We start from the raw sequence: 19,985 nt of genomic DNA on the forward strand, positions 1-19,985 counted from the left end.
TGTGGATCCATGCTTTTTAACCACATTTTTGCACCATTGCAGCCCCAGGCAACAGTGGGTGCGTGATTTTTGGGGAGCAGGCTGTAGCCATGGACATGCTATGTGATCTGATGGTGAATTTGGGGTGACTCAATGAAAAGATCCTGAGGATCCATGTGGATCCATGCTTTTTAACCACATTTTTGCACCATTGCAGCCCCAGGCAACAGTGGGTGCATGATTTTTGGGGGGCAGGCTGTAGCCATGGACATGCTATGTGCTCTGATGGTGAATTTGGGCTGACCCAATGCAAAGATCCTGAGGATCCATGTGGATCCATGCTTTTTAACCACATTTTAAGTGGGGAGGGAAAGAAAAACACAGAAGGGAAAAGGAGCATGAGAGGGGTGTGCAGAGAAGCAGCTGGCTAAGAATGCAGGACAGGGGTATAACGTGAGGGAGAAAAGGAAGGCAAAAGTTTTCCCCCACTCACCCACCCAAGCCAGCCGGCTCGCACTCTCTCTCTCTCCCTCCTGCATGTTTTCACGGAGAGGAATTAGAATGAAGGACGCTCTCTTTCCCCTCTGCTTGCCTGGAGGGGAGGGGCTTTCCCTCTCCCCCAGCAGCACCTGAGCACAGAGAGGAATTAGAAAGAACGACACTGCTTGCCTGGAGGGGAGGGGCTTTCCCTGCTCTTTGTTCCGTTTGAGCAAACACAGCAACGAAACAGAGGAGGGTGGGCAGTAAGACCCTGAGGCAGAATGCAGGAAAGCAGCCACTTCCTCTTTTCAGGTTTCCCTTCTCCGTGAAGCGCGATTCGATTTTTGCCTGATTTTTTGGCTCCAGGGACCACACATTCGCTCCATAACACGCACAGACATTTCCCCTTCCTTTTTAGGAGAAAAAATCTGCGTGTTATAGAGGGGAAAATACGGTAATTTTTCTGCTATTGTTGATTGTTCAAATAAGCTCTGCAGATGCCATGTGGGGGGAGAGGCAGATAAAAGTGTGTTGAATAATAGTCACCCCAATCTCAAAACGGTGCAAGATTCCAGGCACTCACCCATCTTTCCTTTGGGGGATGAGGCACAGTGGAGGCTGTGGTGTCTCTATGGTATATGGTTTATTTACACACATATACAACCCGAGCCTACTACAGAGGGGTTCACAGCATCAGCACCCCAAAAGGCCCTTGTTTCTTCCATAGCAGTAGCCTTGGATTCAGACAGATGTCAAACCTTTCCCTGCCTCTCTCTCTTCTCCCACATTGCTGCTTTTTCCTCTGGCTCACGTCACTGCCACTTTCTGCTCTCAACTCTGGCTCTGTCTTTCTAACGATCCATGAGTTGAGGGAAGATCCTCTTTCCCACGTCCCACAGAGCCCCTTCCTTCGTTCTCCTTACACCTCACCAGGAGGCTAGCCTGACTGTTCCAGAAATTAGAAGACTTGGTTAGATTTTTTTTAACACTTGCTGGACACATGGATTAGAAGGGTCTGGCACACAGATCCCAAACTCCTAACAGTAGCCAAATAAACTACGATTCATTTTCTCTTCTAAGGCAAAATTGGTTTTGGTATTTGTATGGATGTTTCCCACCCCCACCCCCTTCAAAAACCTTTCTCCCTTTCTCTTCTTCTTTCATTGCATTCCAATATGTCTATCATATTAAATGGGTGTGTCTTTTTGCTTCTGACTTGGAAGTGTTCCCTCCAGATTTAGTCCTCCTGACGACATTTGCTCTCTGGCCTGCTGTTGATGATTCTTACACAAAGGTCTAATTCTTTTTTCTGCCAGGAGAAACTGAGTGACCTTGCCCTGTGCTGTAGCATCGAAGACATGTTGGACCCCCTATTTCTGGCAATTTCTGGTGAAGTTAAGGGGCTCAGAATCACCTACTCCATACCTTCTGACAGGTGAAGGAAACTTACAGTTAATAGCTTAGTGAAATATAGCTATTAATTACTAGTGGCTCAAAATGACGCTTTCTTTGGATTATATTAGCTAGGGTATAAAGAAGCATTTTACTTGTATTTCCACTAAACTGTTCATGGAAGCCCAATATAATCGCTCGTTTTCACATTCATCTTTCTTTTGACAACCGTTATGTCTCTGAATGCGTCTCGCTGGCAAACGAGGGAGTCCATTTAGCGTCTGTTGCTGTTTCTCTGCAGTGTTGAGGAGCAAAATTCGGAATCTTCTCAAGATCTGATGCTAGACTTCGGCTCAGAAGTGGCATTGAAAAGTGTGATAAAACACCAGCTAATAATTACCAATCACTCTGAGTTAGCTGCTCTGTTCTCAGTAGGGGTTGAGTATTTCAGCCAAGCAGGTCCACTTCCCTCAGATGAACAGGGGCAAGATGGGTAAGTCTTAGATCATATGTGCGAGAGTCTGTTTGTGGGGGGTTGTTTTTTATTGGAGAAATATTTTCTGTTGTAAGTGTAAGCCTCCTTTTCTTCCATTTCACCCTGATTAGTGGTGAGAAGAAATAATATTTACTAATAGGAGCTTCAAGTCCCTGTTACTTACTTTGGGGGCATCTCTGTTGTGGGGGGCGGAAGCTCCCTAGATATGCTGAAATATACGTTTGTAAATTAAAAGAAAAATATTTTTTTTTAAGAAAAAAACAAAAAGTTGTGAGCTTTCAGGAAATGCAAAATATTGACTTGTCAGTTGAGCAAAAACAAAAAGGAAAGGGAACTGGGAGGTAGCAGGGGACAGAGGCAATAGGCTTCATAAAACCTCTAACATCCTTTTTCAAGAGAAAGGAAAGAAAAAAGGAAGTATTTCCCCTTTCTCTCAGAACCCTAACTTTTACTCTATAACCATAAAACGCTCAAGTTCCTAAGTCCTCCAGCACTACGTAAGAGAAGAAAGAAGCTTGGGGAATTGCCCCCATCCAGCTCCCAGAGTGGCTTCCCTATACCACAAAGGCCACCACAGAGGCTTCTGCAGAACCACCTTGCCTTGATGCAGGGTGGGAAGAAACAGGAATGGCCTTTCCTGAACAAACAAGTTGTCTTTTCCATTCTATTGTACCCTTTTAAAGGTAAAGGTAAAGGTACCCCTGCCCGTATGGGCCAGTCTTGTCCGACTCTGGGGTTGCGCGCCCATCTCGCTTAAGAGGCCGGGAGCCAGCGCTGTCCGAAGAGACTTCCGGGTCACGTGGCCAGCGTGACAAGCTGCATCTGGTGAGCCAGCGCAGCACACGGAAATGCCCTTTACCTTCCTGCTAGTAAGCGGTCCCTATTTATCTACTTGCACTTTGACGTGCTTTCGAACGGCTAGGTTGGCAGGCGCTGGGACCGAGCAACGGGAGCGCACCCCGCCGCGGGGATTCGAACCGCCGACCTGACGATCGGCAAGTCCTAGGCGCTGAGGTTTTACCCACAGCGCCACCGGCTTCCCGATATTGTACCCTTTTAGACCAGTGCTTATCATTGTAACAACCCTATGTAAATAAAGAGTTTTATGAAATCCTCTTGAATAGGAGCACTGTAAATAAGGGTAAAAAAAAAAGGTAAAAAACCCCTGGAAGGTTAAGTCCAGTCAAAGGCGACTATGGGGTTGCGGCGCTCATCTTGCTTTCAGGCTGAGGGAGCCAGAATTTGTCCACAGACTGCTTTCTGGGTCCTGTGGCCGGCATGACTAAACAGCTTCTGGCGCAATGGGACACCGTGACGGAAACCACAGTGCACGGAAATGCCGTTTACCTTCCCACCGCAGCGGTACCTATTTATCTACTTGCACTGGCGTGCTTTCGAACTGCTAGGATGGCAGGAGCTAGGATAGAGCAACGGGAGCTCACCCCATTGTGCGGATTCGAACCGCCTACCTTCTGATCGGCAAGCCCAAGAGGCTCAGTGGTTTAGACCACAACGCCACCCACATCCCTACTGTAAATAAATAACACAACAGGGGAAATCTTCCTTACCCTTTCCTCCTAAATCAACACCCACAATCTGATAAGCACCACAAAAGCTCCTGTTAAGAGCACAGAATTGGAGATCCACTGCAACATTTTGTTGCAGGCCTTACTCGTTTTCTTCATTAGGAAACCAGGAGCTGCCAACTTGTAATAACCTGCAGTTTTATAAGAGTATATATTTAAAGAAGATGAGTAAATTAAGTTAATTTAGATATGCAGAAGGTATTAAAAACAAACTTAGGAACCTCAGAAAGAGGGGGAAGCAAGTCAAGTTTTGAAATGTCAAAATGGTTGTAAAATGAGTGAAATGTGCAAACTTGAAAAGTATATATACATATATATAAATGGCACTGACTGCAACCCTCCACTGGGATTGAAAATGTGAAGAAAGAAAGAACTGGGAGTGGAGGTTTTTTCCATTGAAATTGAATCACCCAACACCGTGGTGACTTTGGGTGGGGCACCTAATTATAGAGTTGGAAGGTATCCTGAGGGTCATCTAGTGCAACCCCCTGCAAGGCAATGGGTGGCTGCACTCACCTTCCACCCCATCCTAGCAGGGTGGGGTGCTATAGCCTGCTGGTTGGAGCTTGTTCTCCATCCACGTCACATAATCTAGATGTGGTATGGCTCACTTAATCCGGCTGCTTTCCCATGTGAGGAAAGCTGATATTGGGAGGAAAGCTGATATGATACCCCTTTTAAAGATGGGTAGCTATGTCTGAAGGGACGCGGGTGGCGCTGTGGGTTAAACCACAGAGCCTTGGACTTGCCGATCAGAAGGTCGGCGGTTTGAATCCCCGCAACGGGGTGAGCTCCCAATGCTCGGTCCCTGCTCCTGCCGACCTAGCAGTTCGAAAGCACGTCAAAGTGCAAGTAAATAAATAGGTACCGCTCCAGCAGGAAGGTAAACGACGTTTCCGTGCGCTACTCTGGTTCGCCAGAAGCGGCTTAGTCATGCTGGCCACATGACCCGGAAGCTGTACGCCAGCTCCCTCGGCCAATAAAGCGAGATGAGCGCCGCAACCCCAGAGTCGGTCACGACTGGACCTAATGGTCAGGGGTCCCTTTACCTTTACCTTCAGCTAAGTCTGAACGATAATTATTTTCAGTAGTAAATATTGATTCACCCGGCTGGCCTCGGGCAAGTGGCTAACACAGCTGTGCTGGTTGGGGCAAGCTATGGAGGGCACCGGGCTCTTGAAAACTTAAAGCATGACATTTTAAGAAATCCCTGCACCCTTCAGAGTTCTCACTGAGACATCTTTTTCCAAGCTCCTCCAAAGCTGTTGTGGAAACCACAAGGCGAATAACGAAGCAGGCTGCAAAGAGGAAACAATCAGGTAGGCAGAGTCTGCCATTTCTATATTTTCAGATGCATTGTGGGTAAGTGGCGGTGGGGGGCGGAATGCAGGGATAAATTGAAAAAAGTGCCGCTGGATGTGATCTGACAAGAGGCTCTCCTGTTCCAGTCCCATTGCCTTGCTGCCAAACTGTTCATCTGCTCTGGTCTTACAGCCTTCAGAGCTGCCATGCTATCTCACGGAAAGGGAGCGACTTTCCACGTACACCCCTCTGAGGGGATCCTGAAGGCCTTCGAGGAGCTTGTGGTCAATATAACAGCTTATAACAACATGTGGGGGCAATATGAGGACACCCTCATCTGTAAGGTGCGTGGTCCAGGGGTTGCAGCTCTGACCTGGAGGTTGGGAAGACCGAAGCTTAATTGAGAGTTCAGCATCATTGAGCAGAGTGGGGCTTGCTTTCGAGTAAGCATGCATAGGAATGCGCAGAAAGTCTGTGTCCCCCACTTAATAATAAATAATAATAATAATTTTTTATTTGTATCCCGCCCTCCCTGGCCAAAACTGGGCTCAGGGCGGCTAACATCAAATATATAACATTGGTATAAAATCAAACAATAATTAAATTACCTCCTAAAAACAAGTCAGGATCAAATTAAAATCTAATTACAGTGGTGCCTCGCAAGACAAAATTAATCTGTTCCGCGAGTCTCTTCGTCTAGCGGTTTTTTCGTCTTGCGAAGCACGGCTATTAGCGGCTTAGCGGCTATTAGCGGCTTAGCGGCTATTAATGGCTTAGCGGCTTTAAGAAAAAGGAAACAAACTCGCAAGAACTCGCAAGACGTTTCGTCTTGCGAAGCAAGCCCATAGGGAAATTCGTCTTGCAGAACAACTCAAAAAACGGAAAACCCTTTCGTCTAGCGAGTTTTTCGTCTCACGAGGCATTCGTCTTGCGGGGCACCACTGTAGATGGCTTTCCACAGGATTGGGGTTGGGAACAGTATGGTAAATGCTCATCTGGCCCAACTGTTTACGCTGTTCTTATATGGGCCTGTGAGAATGCTGGGAGGCCTCTTTCATACTATTCTTATACAAAAAGAGAAGGGGAGTCAGGCTGGCCCTGACCAAAGGCCTGGCGGAACAACTCCGTCTTGTAGGCCCTGCGGAAAGATGTCAAATCCCGCAGGGCCCTGATCTCTTGTGGCAGAGTGTTCCACCTACTAGAGGAGGAGCCCCCCACTGTATTAAGGAAATGGGTGTATGAGTCGCTGGTGGGTGGCATAGTTCGCACCCAGGGAGTTTGGAGCTCAGAATGACAGACACTTTGTGGTTTGCTTGGGCTTTGTCTGGATGTGGGAAGAGGAGCCGTACACTGAGCCTTGTTCACAAGGTTGTGACAAGCGGCAGACCAGCCGTGCCGCATCTGAAGGTGTGCACATTCCCTTCAGCGCAGTCAGTTATCTGCAATAAGCAAGTCTTTTCTTGCGTGTAAAAGGAAAGAATGCCTGTGAATCATTTGTCTCCCAGGAGGCCTCAGGATTTAGCAGCTGGGTTCCATTGCTTACATGCAAAATATTTCTTTCTCTGTACAGGTGGGGGAATCGGAGCCGATGTTGATCCCCATCCGAATGACTGTGAAAGGCTGCCCAATCTTCTTGCAGATGACAGGACCCAGCCATCCCATGCCAACGCCCGTAATCAGGTATAATAATAGTAATAATTTATTACTTACACTCCACCCATCTAACTGGGTTGCCCCAGCCCCTCTAGAAGGCTTCCAACATAATATAAAAACACATCAAATGTTAAAAACTTCCCGATACCAGGCTGCCTTCAGATGTCTATGAAAGTCGAGCAGTTGTTTATCTGTTTGACATCCGGTGGAAGGGGATTCCACAGGGTGGGTACTACTACCAAGAAGGCTCTCTGCCTCATAAAAACCTACCTGCTCTTTGCAAGGCAGTTGAGGCTGTGTCTACATTCAGGATGGGCAAAACCTTGTCCATATTTGGTCCCTGTTCAGTTTCTCATTTTCAGATCTTAAGTGTAGTTCTCCACATTGGTTTTTCTAAATTGTCAAAAGTATGAAAATTCACCAGCATTCTGTGAATTTTCCCCTAGTATGCACATTTTTCTGTGCCTAGCATACTTTTATTTAATATCGATTCTCCCTAATGTAGTGCATTTTTTGTATGTAATTTTCAGTAACGTGCATTTTGATTCACACTTTGCCCTAGCGTTTGAATTTTGTACACATTACTTGGCTAAAGAACCATATTGCAGAATTTGGAGCAGGGATTATTTTGATGAACAGCTGCATTTTCTATTCGCATTCTGTTTCCAAAAGTGCGACTTAAGGAGGTTCACCTTTAAAGGGGATTCTCTGTCAGGATTCCCAAGCCCTTCTGACCCAGCGGCAGTTCCCAGCTGCCCCGGAGGAAAGCAGAGCCTTGTGGCAGAGGCATGTCCCCTTCAACAGAAAGACCCAGAACGTAGACTTAAGTGATGCATACCCAGGTGACCCCATTTTTCTTCTCCAGGTTTGGGGCCCACATCTCCGGAGGGGATACAGTCTCGCGGTACGTCCGGCTCAACAACCCCACCCCCTTTGGTAAGTGAAGAGGATGTTTGCCCTTTGTGAGAAGCATTATGGCAAAAGCAGGGGTCCTGTTTCCAACCCAGCACCGAGTGGGGCCCGAGTGGGGCCAGAGGCAGAGCAATAAATGTACATTACCGTATTATTCGCTCTATAAGACACACTTTCCCCCCTCCAAAAATTAAGGGGAAATGTGTGTGTGTCTTATGGAGCGAATGCAGGCTCCTTGGCTTCAGCGATAGCAACCACAAAACCTCTGAAGCGCAGAGGGAGTGCTCCCTCCGTGCTCCGGAGGCTTCGGGTTGCTTTCACTGAAGCCAGGAGAGCAAGACTCTACTGGATTCAGCAAAAGGAACCTGAAGCGCCTGGAGCGCAGCGGAAAGTCTCGCTGCACTCCGAAGGCTTCGGGTTGCTTCGCTGAAGCCAGGAGAGCGAGACAGATCGGTGCACACCGATCCCTCTTGCTCTCCTGGCTTCGCTTCGCTGGAGAGGCACTGCACAGCTTTCCCTCTCTGCGCAGTGCCCCTTCAGCGAAGGGAGAGGAGAAATGGAAGGGGCTCTGTTTCTCCTGCCGCTTCGCTGAAGGGGCGCTGCGCAGAGAGGGGGAGATTTTTTTTTCCTTGTTCTCCCCCTCTAAAACAAGGTGCGTCCGGTGGTTGGGTGTGTCCTATAGAGTGAAAAATACGGTGGTTCCTTTGCACAGCAGGCTGCTTTCTGCTGTGCAAATATTAATGCACCCCTCTCTTTTCATCCAGCCAAGCAAGGAGCATTATCAGAGTCCAAGGACACTTTTCAGCAAAACACTTGGGCAAGGGAGGGGAGTTCCAGGCGCCAGGCAGACACCCGGAGCAGCTTATATTTGTCTCATGGGCCTGAGTTTTCCCACTTCTGCATTACAGTGTTTTTGTTGCTGCGACAATGGCAAAGGCCCAGTAGCAACCAGTTCCAGTAGGAAGCTTTGGAGCATCTTTCACTGAGCTCTCCTTGCCTTTGTGGGGATACTGAATGAGCTACAATCCCGGCAGTTTTGGAATTTCCATGTTAACCAACAGCGGTTCAAGGCTCCATGCTGTCCCACTTCCGGGTTAGTGCGAAAGGCTAATGGCGGATTCCCTCCGAGCTCCGGAGGGAATCGGCTCCGTGGAAGACGGGTCCTGCCGCCGCGGCGACGCGGGGACCTCTAGAAACCACAGGCGCTGAAGCCTGTGGACTTGGTGACTCGGTGGGCACCATTTGCGCCCCCCCAACCCGTGAAGAAGCCTTTTTAAAGGCTTCGGAGCGGGGGAAGGTGAGTGGCGTGGTGCTGTGAGTAGACCGCTACTTCTACGGAGCGAAGCCGCAAGCCATGACCGGAAAGCGCTGACTTTTTTCCTTGAAATTTGGACTGCAAAAGTAACAACACGTGAGTATTACGGAAATTGGATTTAAAATTCTCCTTTTGTGGAATTTCGGCACGACTGGGGGAGGCGTTAAAAGGAAGTGTCCCCCCCCCCCCCGTTTTGTAGACAATTTAAAGCAAGAATTGGATAACTAAGGTTGAGAGGCTACTTCTTTTTTGTGTGAAACAAGAGTTATTAATTCCACGATTTGGAAGTATAAGTATAGTATTAGAGGACAAGAATTGTTTTTAAAAGTTGATTTGCAACCCCCCGGGATCCGGGAGTGATCCGTGAGAGAGCTGGCTGAGGAGACACAAGGAGTTTGACAGCTGTCAAACGAGCTGTCAAAGCTAGAAAAATTTGCTTGTTGCTATTTTTGCTGGTTATTTTTGCTACATTGATTTTAAGTTGTTGAAAATAAAGAAGAAATAAAATAAAAACAAAGTAACTTGATTGTTGGAGAAAGAATACTAAGTAACCACAACCCCTCTAGAGGGGGTTCGGAGACATTACAATGGCTGCAGATGGAAAAATACAGGCAGAGCTGGATAGAATGTTTTTTCTCGTGGGAAACCTACAAGACCAGAGTGAAGCTTTGGCTACAGATGTTACGACCTTGAATTTTAAAGTAAACAAGCTTGTTGACTGTACCAAGGATTTGACTCAAGAAAATTTTGCAGCTGAACAGGAAGAGAAATGTGTTGTTTTAGAGGAGCGAGAAGGAGGAGCTGAAAAGCTGCTGGTGAAAAAGGACAACCAGAGGCCTCAAAAAATGGATTATAAGGAAACTAAGATTCGGATGACCAAAATGTGGCTTGAAATTGAGAAGGAAGAATGCAGAGATTTCCCCATGGGGAGATTGGAAGACCTATGGATTACAAACTTGCATAAGGTGAAAGATGGAGCTTTTGGGACATTTGGGACACTTGGATTTAAAAGAAATATGAAATATGATTTGGGCTCCACTTTTGAACATGAAGGTCTGGTTGGAAGAAATATTGATTTTACTGGGACAGAGTTTCTCCGAGACACGATGTTCAACATAAAGGACTACCAACAAAAACGGCTGAGAGGGACTGAGAGAGATTTAAGGGCCTCGGATGTGAGGGATCCAGGCTGAGAATTGACTGATTGATGGACATCGTTTGGGGATCGAAACCGAGAAAGGGGGGGGGAGAATTTTGGAATGTAAAGGGTGTATAATTATAAGTTGTTCTTTGTTATTTGTTTGGTAATTATTATAAAAATTGGGAAATTGGTGGAAGGGAACTTGGGTCAACCTTAGAAAAGGGTGTAATGAAGTGCATTGTGCTATAATTTAGGTATATAAGTTAAATTTAAAGGAACTTGCTGAACTAACTATTGGAATTGGGATACAAGAAGGGGAGGTACGGGGAAGTCAGGGAAAGTGGTTAAGAAATTAAGGATTTGAAATTATACATGTTTGTCCTTGTATGTGCATGTTTGTATTGTGTATTGTGTGTGTCTATATAAACTGTGTAAAACCCAATAAAAATTTTATTATTAAAAAAAAAAGGCTCCATGCTGTCCCATAGGCTAAGGTTTTGTGGTGAATGTCCCAAGGGCATTTCTGTGGTCTCAGAACTTTCCCCTGCTCGCCTGCTTCCAATGTTGTCTTTGCAACATTGCCACTCTGGGTAGCTTCCAGCAAAATATTAATAACACAATAAAACCTCAAATATTAAAAGCTTCCCTAAACAGGGCTGCCTTCAGATGTCTTCTAAAAGTCAGATAGTTGATTATTTCTTTGACATCTGGTGGAAGGACGTTCCACAGGGCAGGTGCCACTATTGAGAAGGCCCTCTGCCTGGTTCCCTGTAACTTTGCTTATGTGGTCTCGGCGGCTGCTCCCAGTCACCAGTCTAGCTGCCACATTCTGGATTAGTTGTAGTTTCCGGGTCACCTTCAAAGGTAGCCCCACATAGAGCGCATTGCAGTAGTCCAAGCAGGAGATAACCAGAGCATGCACCAGAGCATGTACTCTGGCAAGACGGGTAGATAGGGTCTCAGCCTGCGTACCAGATGAAGCTAGTAGACAGCTGCCCTGGACACAGAATTGACCTGTGCCTCCATGGACAGCTGTGAGTCCATAATGACTCCCAGACTGCACACCTGGTCCTTCAGGGGCACAGTTGCCCCATTCAGGACCAGGGAGTCCCCAACACCTACCCGCCCCCTGTCCCCCCAAAATAGTACTTCTGTCTTGTTAGGATTCAACCTCAATCTGTTAGCTGCCATCCATCCTCCAACCGCCTCCAGACACTCACACAGGACCTTCACTGCCTTCACTGGTTCCAATTTAAAAGAGAGGTAGAGCTGGGTATCATCCGCATGCTTAGGAACACCCTGCCCAAACCCCCTGATGAAAAGGAAAGAAAGCTGAGGTTTTTAGGTCGCTGTGTTCAACACCAGTCCCAGTGCATTGTAGCACTGCACACAGCTTTGACTGAGACATGCTGTTGAGCAGTATGCAAGGTTTCTCATTTGTGGCGCTTACCTGGTCACAGTTATTTCACACATGCAAGACATCTTCTAACGTTGCCGTTGCCAAAGGGTGAACATGCAAATACAAGCTCAACCTTGGTTATAAATCCTTAGCAACTCTGAGTTTCTTTCTGCATCCCCCCCCCCCCTTTCTCAATCCAGACATACGAATGGACTGGGAAAGTTATAACCAGGATAAAGATGACGACAAGCTGGTGGACCTCTTGGTCTTCTACGGAGCTCCGTTTCCTGTTAGAGACCTTGACGGCAATGAGATTGAAGTCCTCTGGGAGACTGAAACACCCCCAGAGAAAGTGCCTTATGCTACAGGATCTCTCAAGGAGAACCCGGTAGGGATCTATTGTGCAGTGTTTTCCTTAAAGGCAGGAAGGCGCCTTGTATGCAGCTCTTGGATATGAATGTCAAATGAGCAAGAATGCTTGCATGGGTGCGTGCAATTTAACACAAACGTTCTTTACAACTCTCCTTCCTTCCAGTCGCATTATTTTTCAGTGGTGTTGCTTTCCAGGCTTGAAACTAGAGCAGGCTTCTGCATCCTAGTGAGCACTAGATGTTGTTGCGATTAGATTATTTGATTTCTATACTGCTTAATAAAAGGGACGCGGGTGGCGCTGTGGGTTAAACCACAGAGCCTAGGACTTGCTGATCAGAAGGTCGGCGGTTCGAATCCCCGTGACGGGGTGAGCTCCCGTTCGTTGTTCAGTCCCAGCTCCTGCCAACCTAGCAGTTCGAAAGCACGTCAAAGTGCAAGTAGATAAATAGGTACTGCTCCGGCAGGGAAGGTAAACAGCGTTTCTGTGCGCTGCTCTGGTTCACCAGAAGCGGCTTAGTCATGCTGGCCACATGACCCGGAAGCTGTCTGCGAACAAACGCCAGCTCCCTTGGCCTATAGAGCGAGATGAGCACACAACCCCAGAGTCGTCCGCGACTGGACCTAATGATCAGGGGTACCTTTACCTTTATGCTGCTTAATATATTAAAAAATATATCTAAGTGGTGGACAAAAAACTGAAACAACAACAGACAGACTTAAAATATTACAAAAAGACACAGCTACGTATAAAAATGCTATATTAATACAAAGTTAGTAATATATACAATGTGTGACCAGAAAGTTCGGTGAATGGTCACAGAAATCAGACAGCAAGAAATATTTGAATATACAGTTGGCATCAGAAACCCACTAAATGCTCACAATTGTGTACGGAGATTAAGCTGTAACTTGAAAGACAGTGTATGAGTGGTTTAAGCATTTCCGTGAAGGGCAGCAAACCAGTGAAGATGACCCTCGGTCTGGGAGACCAGCGGCTTCAGATGTCGACGGAGTTCGTGAGTTATTGATGTGGGATAGGCATTTTCCATCTGAATGATGGTGGAAGAATTGCATATTCCACTTGAAATCGTTACTGAGGTTACTGAGTTGTCCCACCTTCCATGTTCTCCCAATCTGTCCCCACTGGATTTATTTCTTTTTCCAAGATGGAAATCTGCAATGAAAGGGCACAGATTTTCCAACATTTCACACGTCCAAGCTGCTGTGACGAGGGAACTGAACGCAGTACAAAAAGAAGACTTCTCCAGAAGCTTCCAGCAGTTCTACAAACGTTGTCAATGGTGCGTTGTATCAAAAGGGGCCTACTTTGAAAGTCTGTAAGGCATGTATGTTCGAATATTTCGATGTCCAATTTCTGTGACTACCGAACTTTCCGGCCACACCTTGTATAAATCGGTATCAATTCATTTCCCTTCTGGCACACTCTCCCTCTCAGCCTCTGGGTTCTCCTTGCTTGTTAGGGTTGAGAGGAATGTTGCAGTTGAAAACATCCGGAGGGAAACCAGGTTGGGAAATGCCGGACCTAGAGTTTTGCATGGGGCTGGGGCTGCACTTCCAATTGTTGTTTTTCTTTAAGAGGAGCAAACCACGAGCCCAGGTTCAGACATCCTTGAGGTGCAGCAAGAGGAGCAGATACCATAGGAGCAAAGAAGACACCATAGTTTGTTTTGAGATGTGGTTTAATGTTCCATGCGGACCAGGCCAACCTGGGTGGAATTGCAGAGAATCAACTTTTTCTCCTGGGATGAAGGCCCATTGTGTGGGTTATGGCTCCATCTGTCGTCCAGACTCGGTCCTCCTCAGCCCCAGCCCATTTCCTGCCTTCGTTCGAGGCGGTTCATCTTGGTCTTGACGTCTGTGTCTCTTCATGAGTTTAGCTTTCCCTCGGAACATAAGAAGAGCCTTCTGGTGGCCCATCTAGTCCAGCACCCTGTTCTCACAGTGGCCGGTGGGAAAACAGCAAGCAGGTCCTGAGCTCAAGAGCAACTCTCCCCTCCTGTGGCTTCCAGCAACTGGTGTTCAGAAGCATTGCTGCCTCCAGGATGGAGGCAGAGCACAGCCATCCTGACTAGTAGCCATCAATAGCCCTCTCCTCCTCCTCTATGAAAGCCATCCAAGTTGGTAGGCATCACTGCCACCTGGAGGACCAAGTTCCCTAGTGAAGAAGTCCTTTCCTTTATCTATCTTGAACCTTCATTGGATGTCCTCATGCTCTAGGGCCGAGGTTCTCAACCTGTGGACTACAACTCCCATCATCCCTGAGTTCTGGCCTTGCTAGCTAGGGATGATGGGAGTTGTAGTCCAACATCATCTGGTGACCCACAGGTTGAGAACCGCTGCTCTAGGGCCTTCTTTCCTTCCTAGATTTCCATTCTGTTTAAAGAGTAGTAGTAGAAGAAGCCCCTTTTGCCATTCTGAATAACATGCCACTCTGGTGGCTACTGGCCTTCTATCGTCACACTTAACGGTGTGGTTCTGAATACCAGTTGGCCACTATGAGAACAGGATGCTGGGCTGCATGGGCCACTGGCTAGTTCCAGCAAGCTATTCTTATGTACAGTGGTACCTCGGGTTAAGTACTTCATTCGTTCTGGAGGTCCGTTCTTAACCTGAAACTGTTCTTAACCTGAAGCACCACTTTAGCCTATGGTTGCTTCCTGCTGCTGCCGCGCTGCCAGAGCACGATTTATGTTCTCATCCTGAAGCAAAGTTCTTAACCCGAGGTACTATTTCTGGGTTAGCGGAGTCTGTAACCTGAAGCGTCTGTAACCTGAAGCGTATGTAACCCGAGGTACCACTGTAGTTTCCTTCCTCTCTGATCCTTCACAGCCCATATTTTTCATTGCCATAGAGTCTAGATGCAATTTTGGAGGACGACGAAGGAGGAGGAGGAGGAGGAAGCAGCAGCAGCAGCGATGATTACTCTTGGCAACCGACCGTCCTCAAGAAAATAATCTCGGTAGTCATCCGGCCCCACGAGGGGGTGCCCTCCGACTACCCTTTCTGCATCACTCCCAAGCAAGTGGTATGTTCTAGCTGCCCTCCTGTGACCTTGGAAGCCAAGCGGTGAAAAAATGGGAGGGAGGGAGAAGAGATTTCAACACGAGAAAGGGCTAAACTTGGGGGGGGGGCGGCTTTTCATGTATTTATGAATCCTTCCCTGTGTTCTCCAAATAGAATAGAATAATAAGGTAAAGGGACCCCTGACCATTAGGTCCAGTCGTGGCCGACTCTGGGGTTGCTGCGCTCATCTCGCTCTACTGGCCGAGGGAGCTGACGTACAGCTTCCGGGTCATGTGGCCAGCATGACTAAGCCGCTTTTGGGGAACCAGAGCAGCGCACGGAAACGCCGTTTACCTTCCTGCCGGAACGGTACCTATTTATCTACTTGCACTTTGACGTGCTTTCGAACTGCGGGGATTTGAAAGTGGGACCGCGGGGATTTGAACCGCTGACCTTCTGATCGGCAAGTCCTAGGCTCTGTGGTTTAACCTACAGTAGTAAATAATAATAATAATAATAATAATAATAATAATAATAATAATAATAATTAATAATAATAATAATATGCTACCCATCTGACTGGGTTCCCCCAGCCACTCTGGGCAGCTTTCAACAGAATATAAAAACATAACAAAACATCAAACATTAAAAGCTTCCCTAAACAGGGTTGCCTTCAGATGTCTTCTAAAAGTCAGATAGTTGTTTATTCCCTTGAAATCTGATGGGAGAACGTTCCACAGGGCTGGCTTTTTGTTTATTATTATATTATTCAAAACAAGGTGATTGACTGATGTGGTTGGATTCTGGATTATGATGCAGGTTCAGGATATCACAAGTGTGGGGGAGAGTTACTTCTTTTGAACACTTCTCCATATAAAACACTCCCCATAATAGTCTACTTCACACTATGTGGCAGAGCATTTAAGAATGCGGTCCCTCCACCTCCTACAGTCTCAGCTCTGTGGGCTCCATATATTTAGAAAACTGGCTCTCATCAGGAACCAGGACACAAAGTTGACCCTGGCCTGGGCAGCTGTACACTCTGTCTGGGGTTCAAAACACAACCTTTCCTCTCTCCCCAAAAATCAGAATATTTTTGAAGCCTCCCTAGCTTCGCAAGTTGTTTGCCACATGTGGGGGTGGAGGAGGGGACGGCTGTTTCAGAAATACAAACCTCAAGCCCCCCGGATATGCAGAACCACCTGCCCTCTCAGTGTTCCTAATCAGCTGTTTGTGCCCAGGTGGTCCCCGCAGGTGGTGCTGCTGCCATCCACATTTCCTTCACTCCGCTGATGCTGCCAGAGATCATCAATAAGTTTGAATGCGAAGGTTTTGCCCTTGGCTTCATGAGCCTGGATAGCAGGGTATGGATAAGAGAAGACTGCCTTTCCTTTCCCTCCTTATCCATCCCATCTCATTCGACTTCTCTCTTTTCCAGCTTTGTTGTGTTCCTTAGGCTTTGTCCAGCACCCTGCTCTCACCGCCCTACCCAAACTAACACCCACTTGCCACCACCATGGGTCATCCTACCTAGTCCTCCCGAAGTAGAGAGAAGGTGTGCTGAGGAATGGTGCTGTTTTTCAGGACAGCCCATGAGCATAAGCCAGATTCATTCCCTGAGTCTTCCCCAGCGGGTGGCCCAACCAGATATGCAGGTTAGGCTCATGGTGACACAGCCCCATCACCTCTTATCAGGTCAGAAGCCTCGCATGGGTCCAGTTTCTTGCATCGCTGCTCCATGGCCAGCTCTTTGCACAAACTGAGATGGCAACCTAGGATCCCTGGCAACCATTTTCTTCCAAATGGAAACCATATTGGGAAGCCACACCTCACCATCCAAAGTGCTCTGGTCGTGGCAGGTCCTGCCTGTCCCCCGCTCCCAAGAATGGCCGTAACACAAATCGAGCTGCAACCCGAATTAAGCCCAGCCCCATCCCATCCCATCCCATCGCTCGGAGGAGGCTCAATGTGGCTCTTAAGTGCCCATAATGGACCACCGTTAATACGTTTTTATTCCCCTCCACCAGATGGTTCAGAACGTCCCTGGGAAAGTGACTCGTGAAGATGGCTATGCCGTTGCGCCTCTGCGGATTGACCTGCAAGCGTTTGTCAAGCCGGCTTTGTAAGTGCCATACCTGAAGCGATGGGGTGGCTTTTGGGACAGAGTGAGGGCTGGGTGCTCACAGCTGCACAAGCAGATGTTGGGTGGTGAAGAAGAAGAGTTTGGATTTGATATCCCGCTTTATCACTCCCCTTAAGGAGTCTCAAAGCGGCTAACATTCTCCTTTCCCTTCCTCCCCCACAACAAACACTCTGTGAGGTGAGTGGGGCTGAGAGACTTCAAAGAAATGTGACTAGCCCAAGGTCACCCAGCAGCTGCATGTGGAGGAACGGGGAATCGAACCCAGTTCACCAGATTAAGAGTCCACCGCTCTTAACCACTATGCCACACTGGCTCTCTTCCAGAAGGGCACTGGAATGGCCACTATGCCTCATGACCAGGATGATACTCTCATCATCCAGAAACAGAGAAGGAACTCTCTTCTCACCGTTTTTGGGTTAATTCTACCCCCAAACCCAAATGTGTTGGACGAGTCCGGAAGAGAGTGCTCACTTGGGCTCCTTCAGGGACTGGAAAACTGGTTTTGTGCTTCCATTTCCTGAAAGAGAGTGGCGTTAGCTCAGCTTGAACCCTGGCAATCTACAGAGGTGATGGACAGAGGTGATGGACCTGAGCAGAGCCCAAAGCTTTCCCAAAATGGAGGTGGGGTTCTTTTTGCTAGGCAAATACCTTTTTTAAAAACAACAATAAAATCTCAGTCCTATTTTGTCTTTTATGAACTCCTTTGCTACTTTACGCAGCTTTGAGTTTTACTGCTTTATTCATTTTACAATTGCTTTAGCTAAAGGAGAAATGAACTGCGTTTCATTCATAAGCTGCTCTGCTGCTATTATTATTAAAAGGTGGCAAACAAACGACTGTCATAAAATAACATCCGTACTAAATACAAGCAATGGATAAAATTATGGCTACAGTAGAAGGGCAGGGATGATGGGAGTCGTAGTCCGGGGGGGGGGGGGGGACAGATTGGAGAGTCTCCTTCAACCCCAAACCGGAGATTCCTCAGCTCTGAATTTAAAACCTCAAGTAGAAGATACACAAAAGTTGGCTCTTTCTTCCTCTTATAGGCTGCAATGACTGAGACAGCTGTGCGTGGGGTTGCAGCCTAGTGCAAAGTTTATGGACTTGTTCATAATTCCGCTCTAAGAGCTTGTTGAAAGCAGTCCAGAGCCGAGTTTGGTGGGCATGCTCTACACTGAATGTGCCACATATAATCCCATTAGTGGGTTATGCTCCTGCTTAGACAAGACTGAACGGCCTTTGGTTTTCTTCCTGCAGGCTAACTGCTGAGATGGATCATGAGAGCGGATTGGTGTTTCACGCTCTGGCCAGCGCCCTTATCCCAGACGAGCCCCTCATGGGCGTAAGTAGTCCCGATTCCTTTCCTACTTTTGAGATCCTCGAAAAGTTGCGTCTTTCCTCCTCACGGAACAAGGCTCTGAAAGTGCACCATGAAACAGCCACACTCAGAATCCAGTGCGGGGATGCACTGTAAGGGACCTGGGGATGTGAAGCGGGTTTGATTTTGATCATTTGTTTCTCAACATTTCCCCGCAAATCACTTAGCAAAAATCACCCCGCAAATTAACAATTTGCACTACCACGCAACAAGAAAAAATGCTTTGGGGCCGTTTTTGCCCTTTGAAATTATTTATTTCCCAGCACCTGCAGATATATGCAGCCGTGCATGAGTTGAATGCACATATGTGGGGAATCGCCTGTGTTTAATATTATTAATTAATTAAATTTTATTTTATTATGTCTTTTGTGATTTTATATATGAAGATGAAATTTATTACGGTCAGAGACCAACTTGAGAAACACAAATGGAACTACAATCCCAATAGCAAAACAAACATTTAAAACAATGTACAATATAAGGCAAAGACCACACGACGACCCAGATTGTCGCCAGATTCTGCGCACAGATCTGTAGGCGCAGACCATCCCCCGATTCAATCTAGTTTGTTAAGAAAATTCCCAAACCCAGATCCACGGGTGACTTTGGGTCATTTTTCTGAGGTAGTCAACTTTAAAGTTTTTATATGTTTATATGCCTATCACACTTTTAAACTTAAAATCCATTGCTGATTTTATATCTTGATTATATCTTGATTTTATTTAATTAATTAACTGCCCTATACCCGGGGGTCTCAGGGCGGTTCACAGAATAAAATCAGTATATAAAATCACAAAATACTTAATAAAAATAAAAACAACCCAATAGGACCCCCCCCCAAAAAAAACACATTTTAAAAGGGCATAAATGGTACGTATGCCCTTTTATGTATATGCTCTCTCTCAATCCTTTAGGTACTGACACAGTCAGCCACAACCCTTAACCTGAAGCTCACCAACAACACAGAGACTCCTCTGTCCTTCAAGCTGGTTTTGACGACGCCCTTCTCCGTGTCTGGCGTAGACCCCAAGAAGAACCTGAAGATACCCCACAGTGACAGTGAAAATGGGGAGCAGCACCTTTTACTCTATCCTCTGGAAAATATGCTGGTAGGTTCATCTTCAAGCCTTAACCGGCAGCTTATAGGCACCGTGGATTGGATGCGGACTAAATTAAACTTACGCCCCATTGCTTTCACTGGTACCGAAGTTCTAGTATAGAGAGATAAAGTGACACAGACCAGGGAGGGAGACCAGGGCTTCGGATTAGAAGCATAAGCCATTTGGCAAGGAAGTTCTACCATTTAAAGTACTAGCTTGAAGTAGGAACTCCGTCAAAGAAAAGGAGAGAACTATCCAATGTCTATTTAAGTCATTATTATTACTTAATACTATTTTTCATTAGTTAAAACAA

At 46.9% G+C, this 19,985-nt stretch overlaps 1 protein-coding gene across 3 annotated transcripts in view; it reads left to right on the forward strand.

Moving 5' to 3' along the window:
* DLEC1 (DLEC1 cilia and flagella associated protein) overlaps positions 1–19,985 on the forward strand; it is a 53,849-nt gene that overhangs the window by 29,894 nt on the left and 3,970 nt on the right. Inside the window, exons 23-35 of one of the 3 annotated variants that reach the window (XM_028749623.2) lie at positions 1,776–1,894; positions 2,153–2,344; positions 5,185–5,252; positions 5,428–5,579; positions 6,806–6,915; positions 7,754–7,824; positions 11,856–12,043; positions 13,194–13,328; positions 14,900–15,073; positions 16,293–16,415; positions 17,079–17,173; positions 18,452–18,536; positions 19,487–19,681. In XM_028749623.2, the coding sequence (XP_028605456.2) occupies positions 1,776–1,894; positions 2,153–2,344; positions 5,185–5,252; positions 5,428–5,579; positions 6,806–6,915; positions 7,754–7,824; positions 11,856–12,043; positions 13,194–13,328; positions 14,900–15,073; positions 16,293–16,415; positions 17,079–17,173; positions 18,452–18,536; positions 19,487–19,681 (1,707 nt within the window). The remainder of the gene's footprint in view (positions 1–1,775; positions 1,895–2,152; positions 2,345–5,184; positions 5,253–5,427; positions 5,580–6,805; positions 6,916–7,753; positions 7,825–11,855; positions 12,044–13,193; positions 13,329–14,899; positions 15,074–16,292; positions 16,416–17,078; positions 17,174–18,451; positions 18,537–19,486; positions 19,682–19,985) is intronic. The other 2 variants (XM_028749620.2, XM_028749621.2) reach the window with 2 other exon arrangements.

This window comes from Podarcis muralis, chromosome 12 (genome assembly GCF_964188315.1).
Source record: "Podarcis muralis chromosome 12, rPodMur119.hap1.1, whole genome shotgun sequence".
Classification (NCBI taxonomy): Eukaryota; Metazoa; Chordata; class Lepidosauria; order Squamata; family Lacertidae; genus Podarcis; species Podarcis muralis.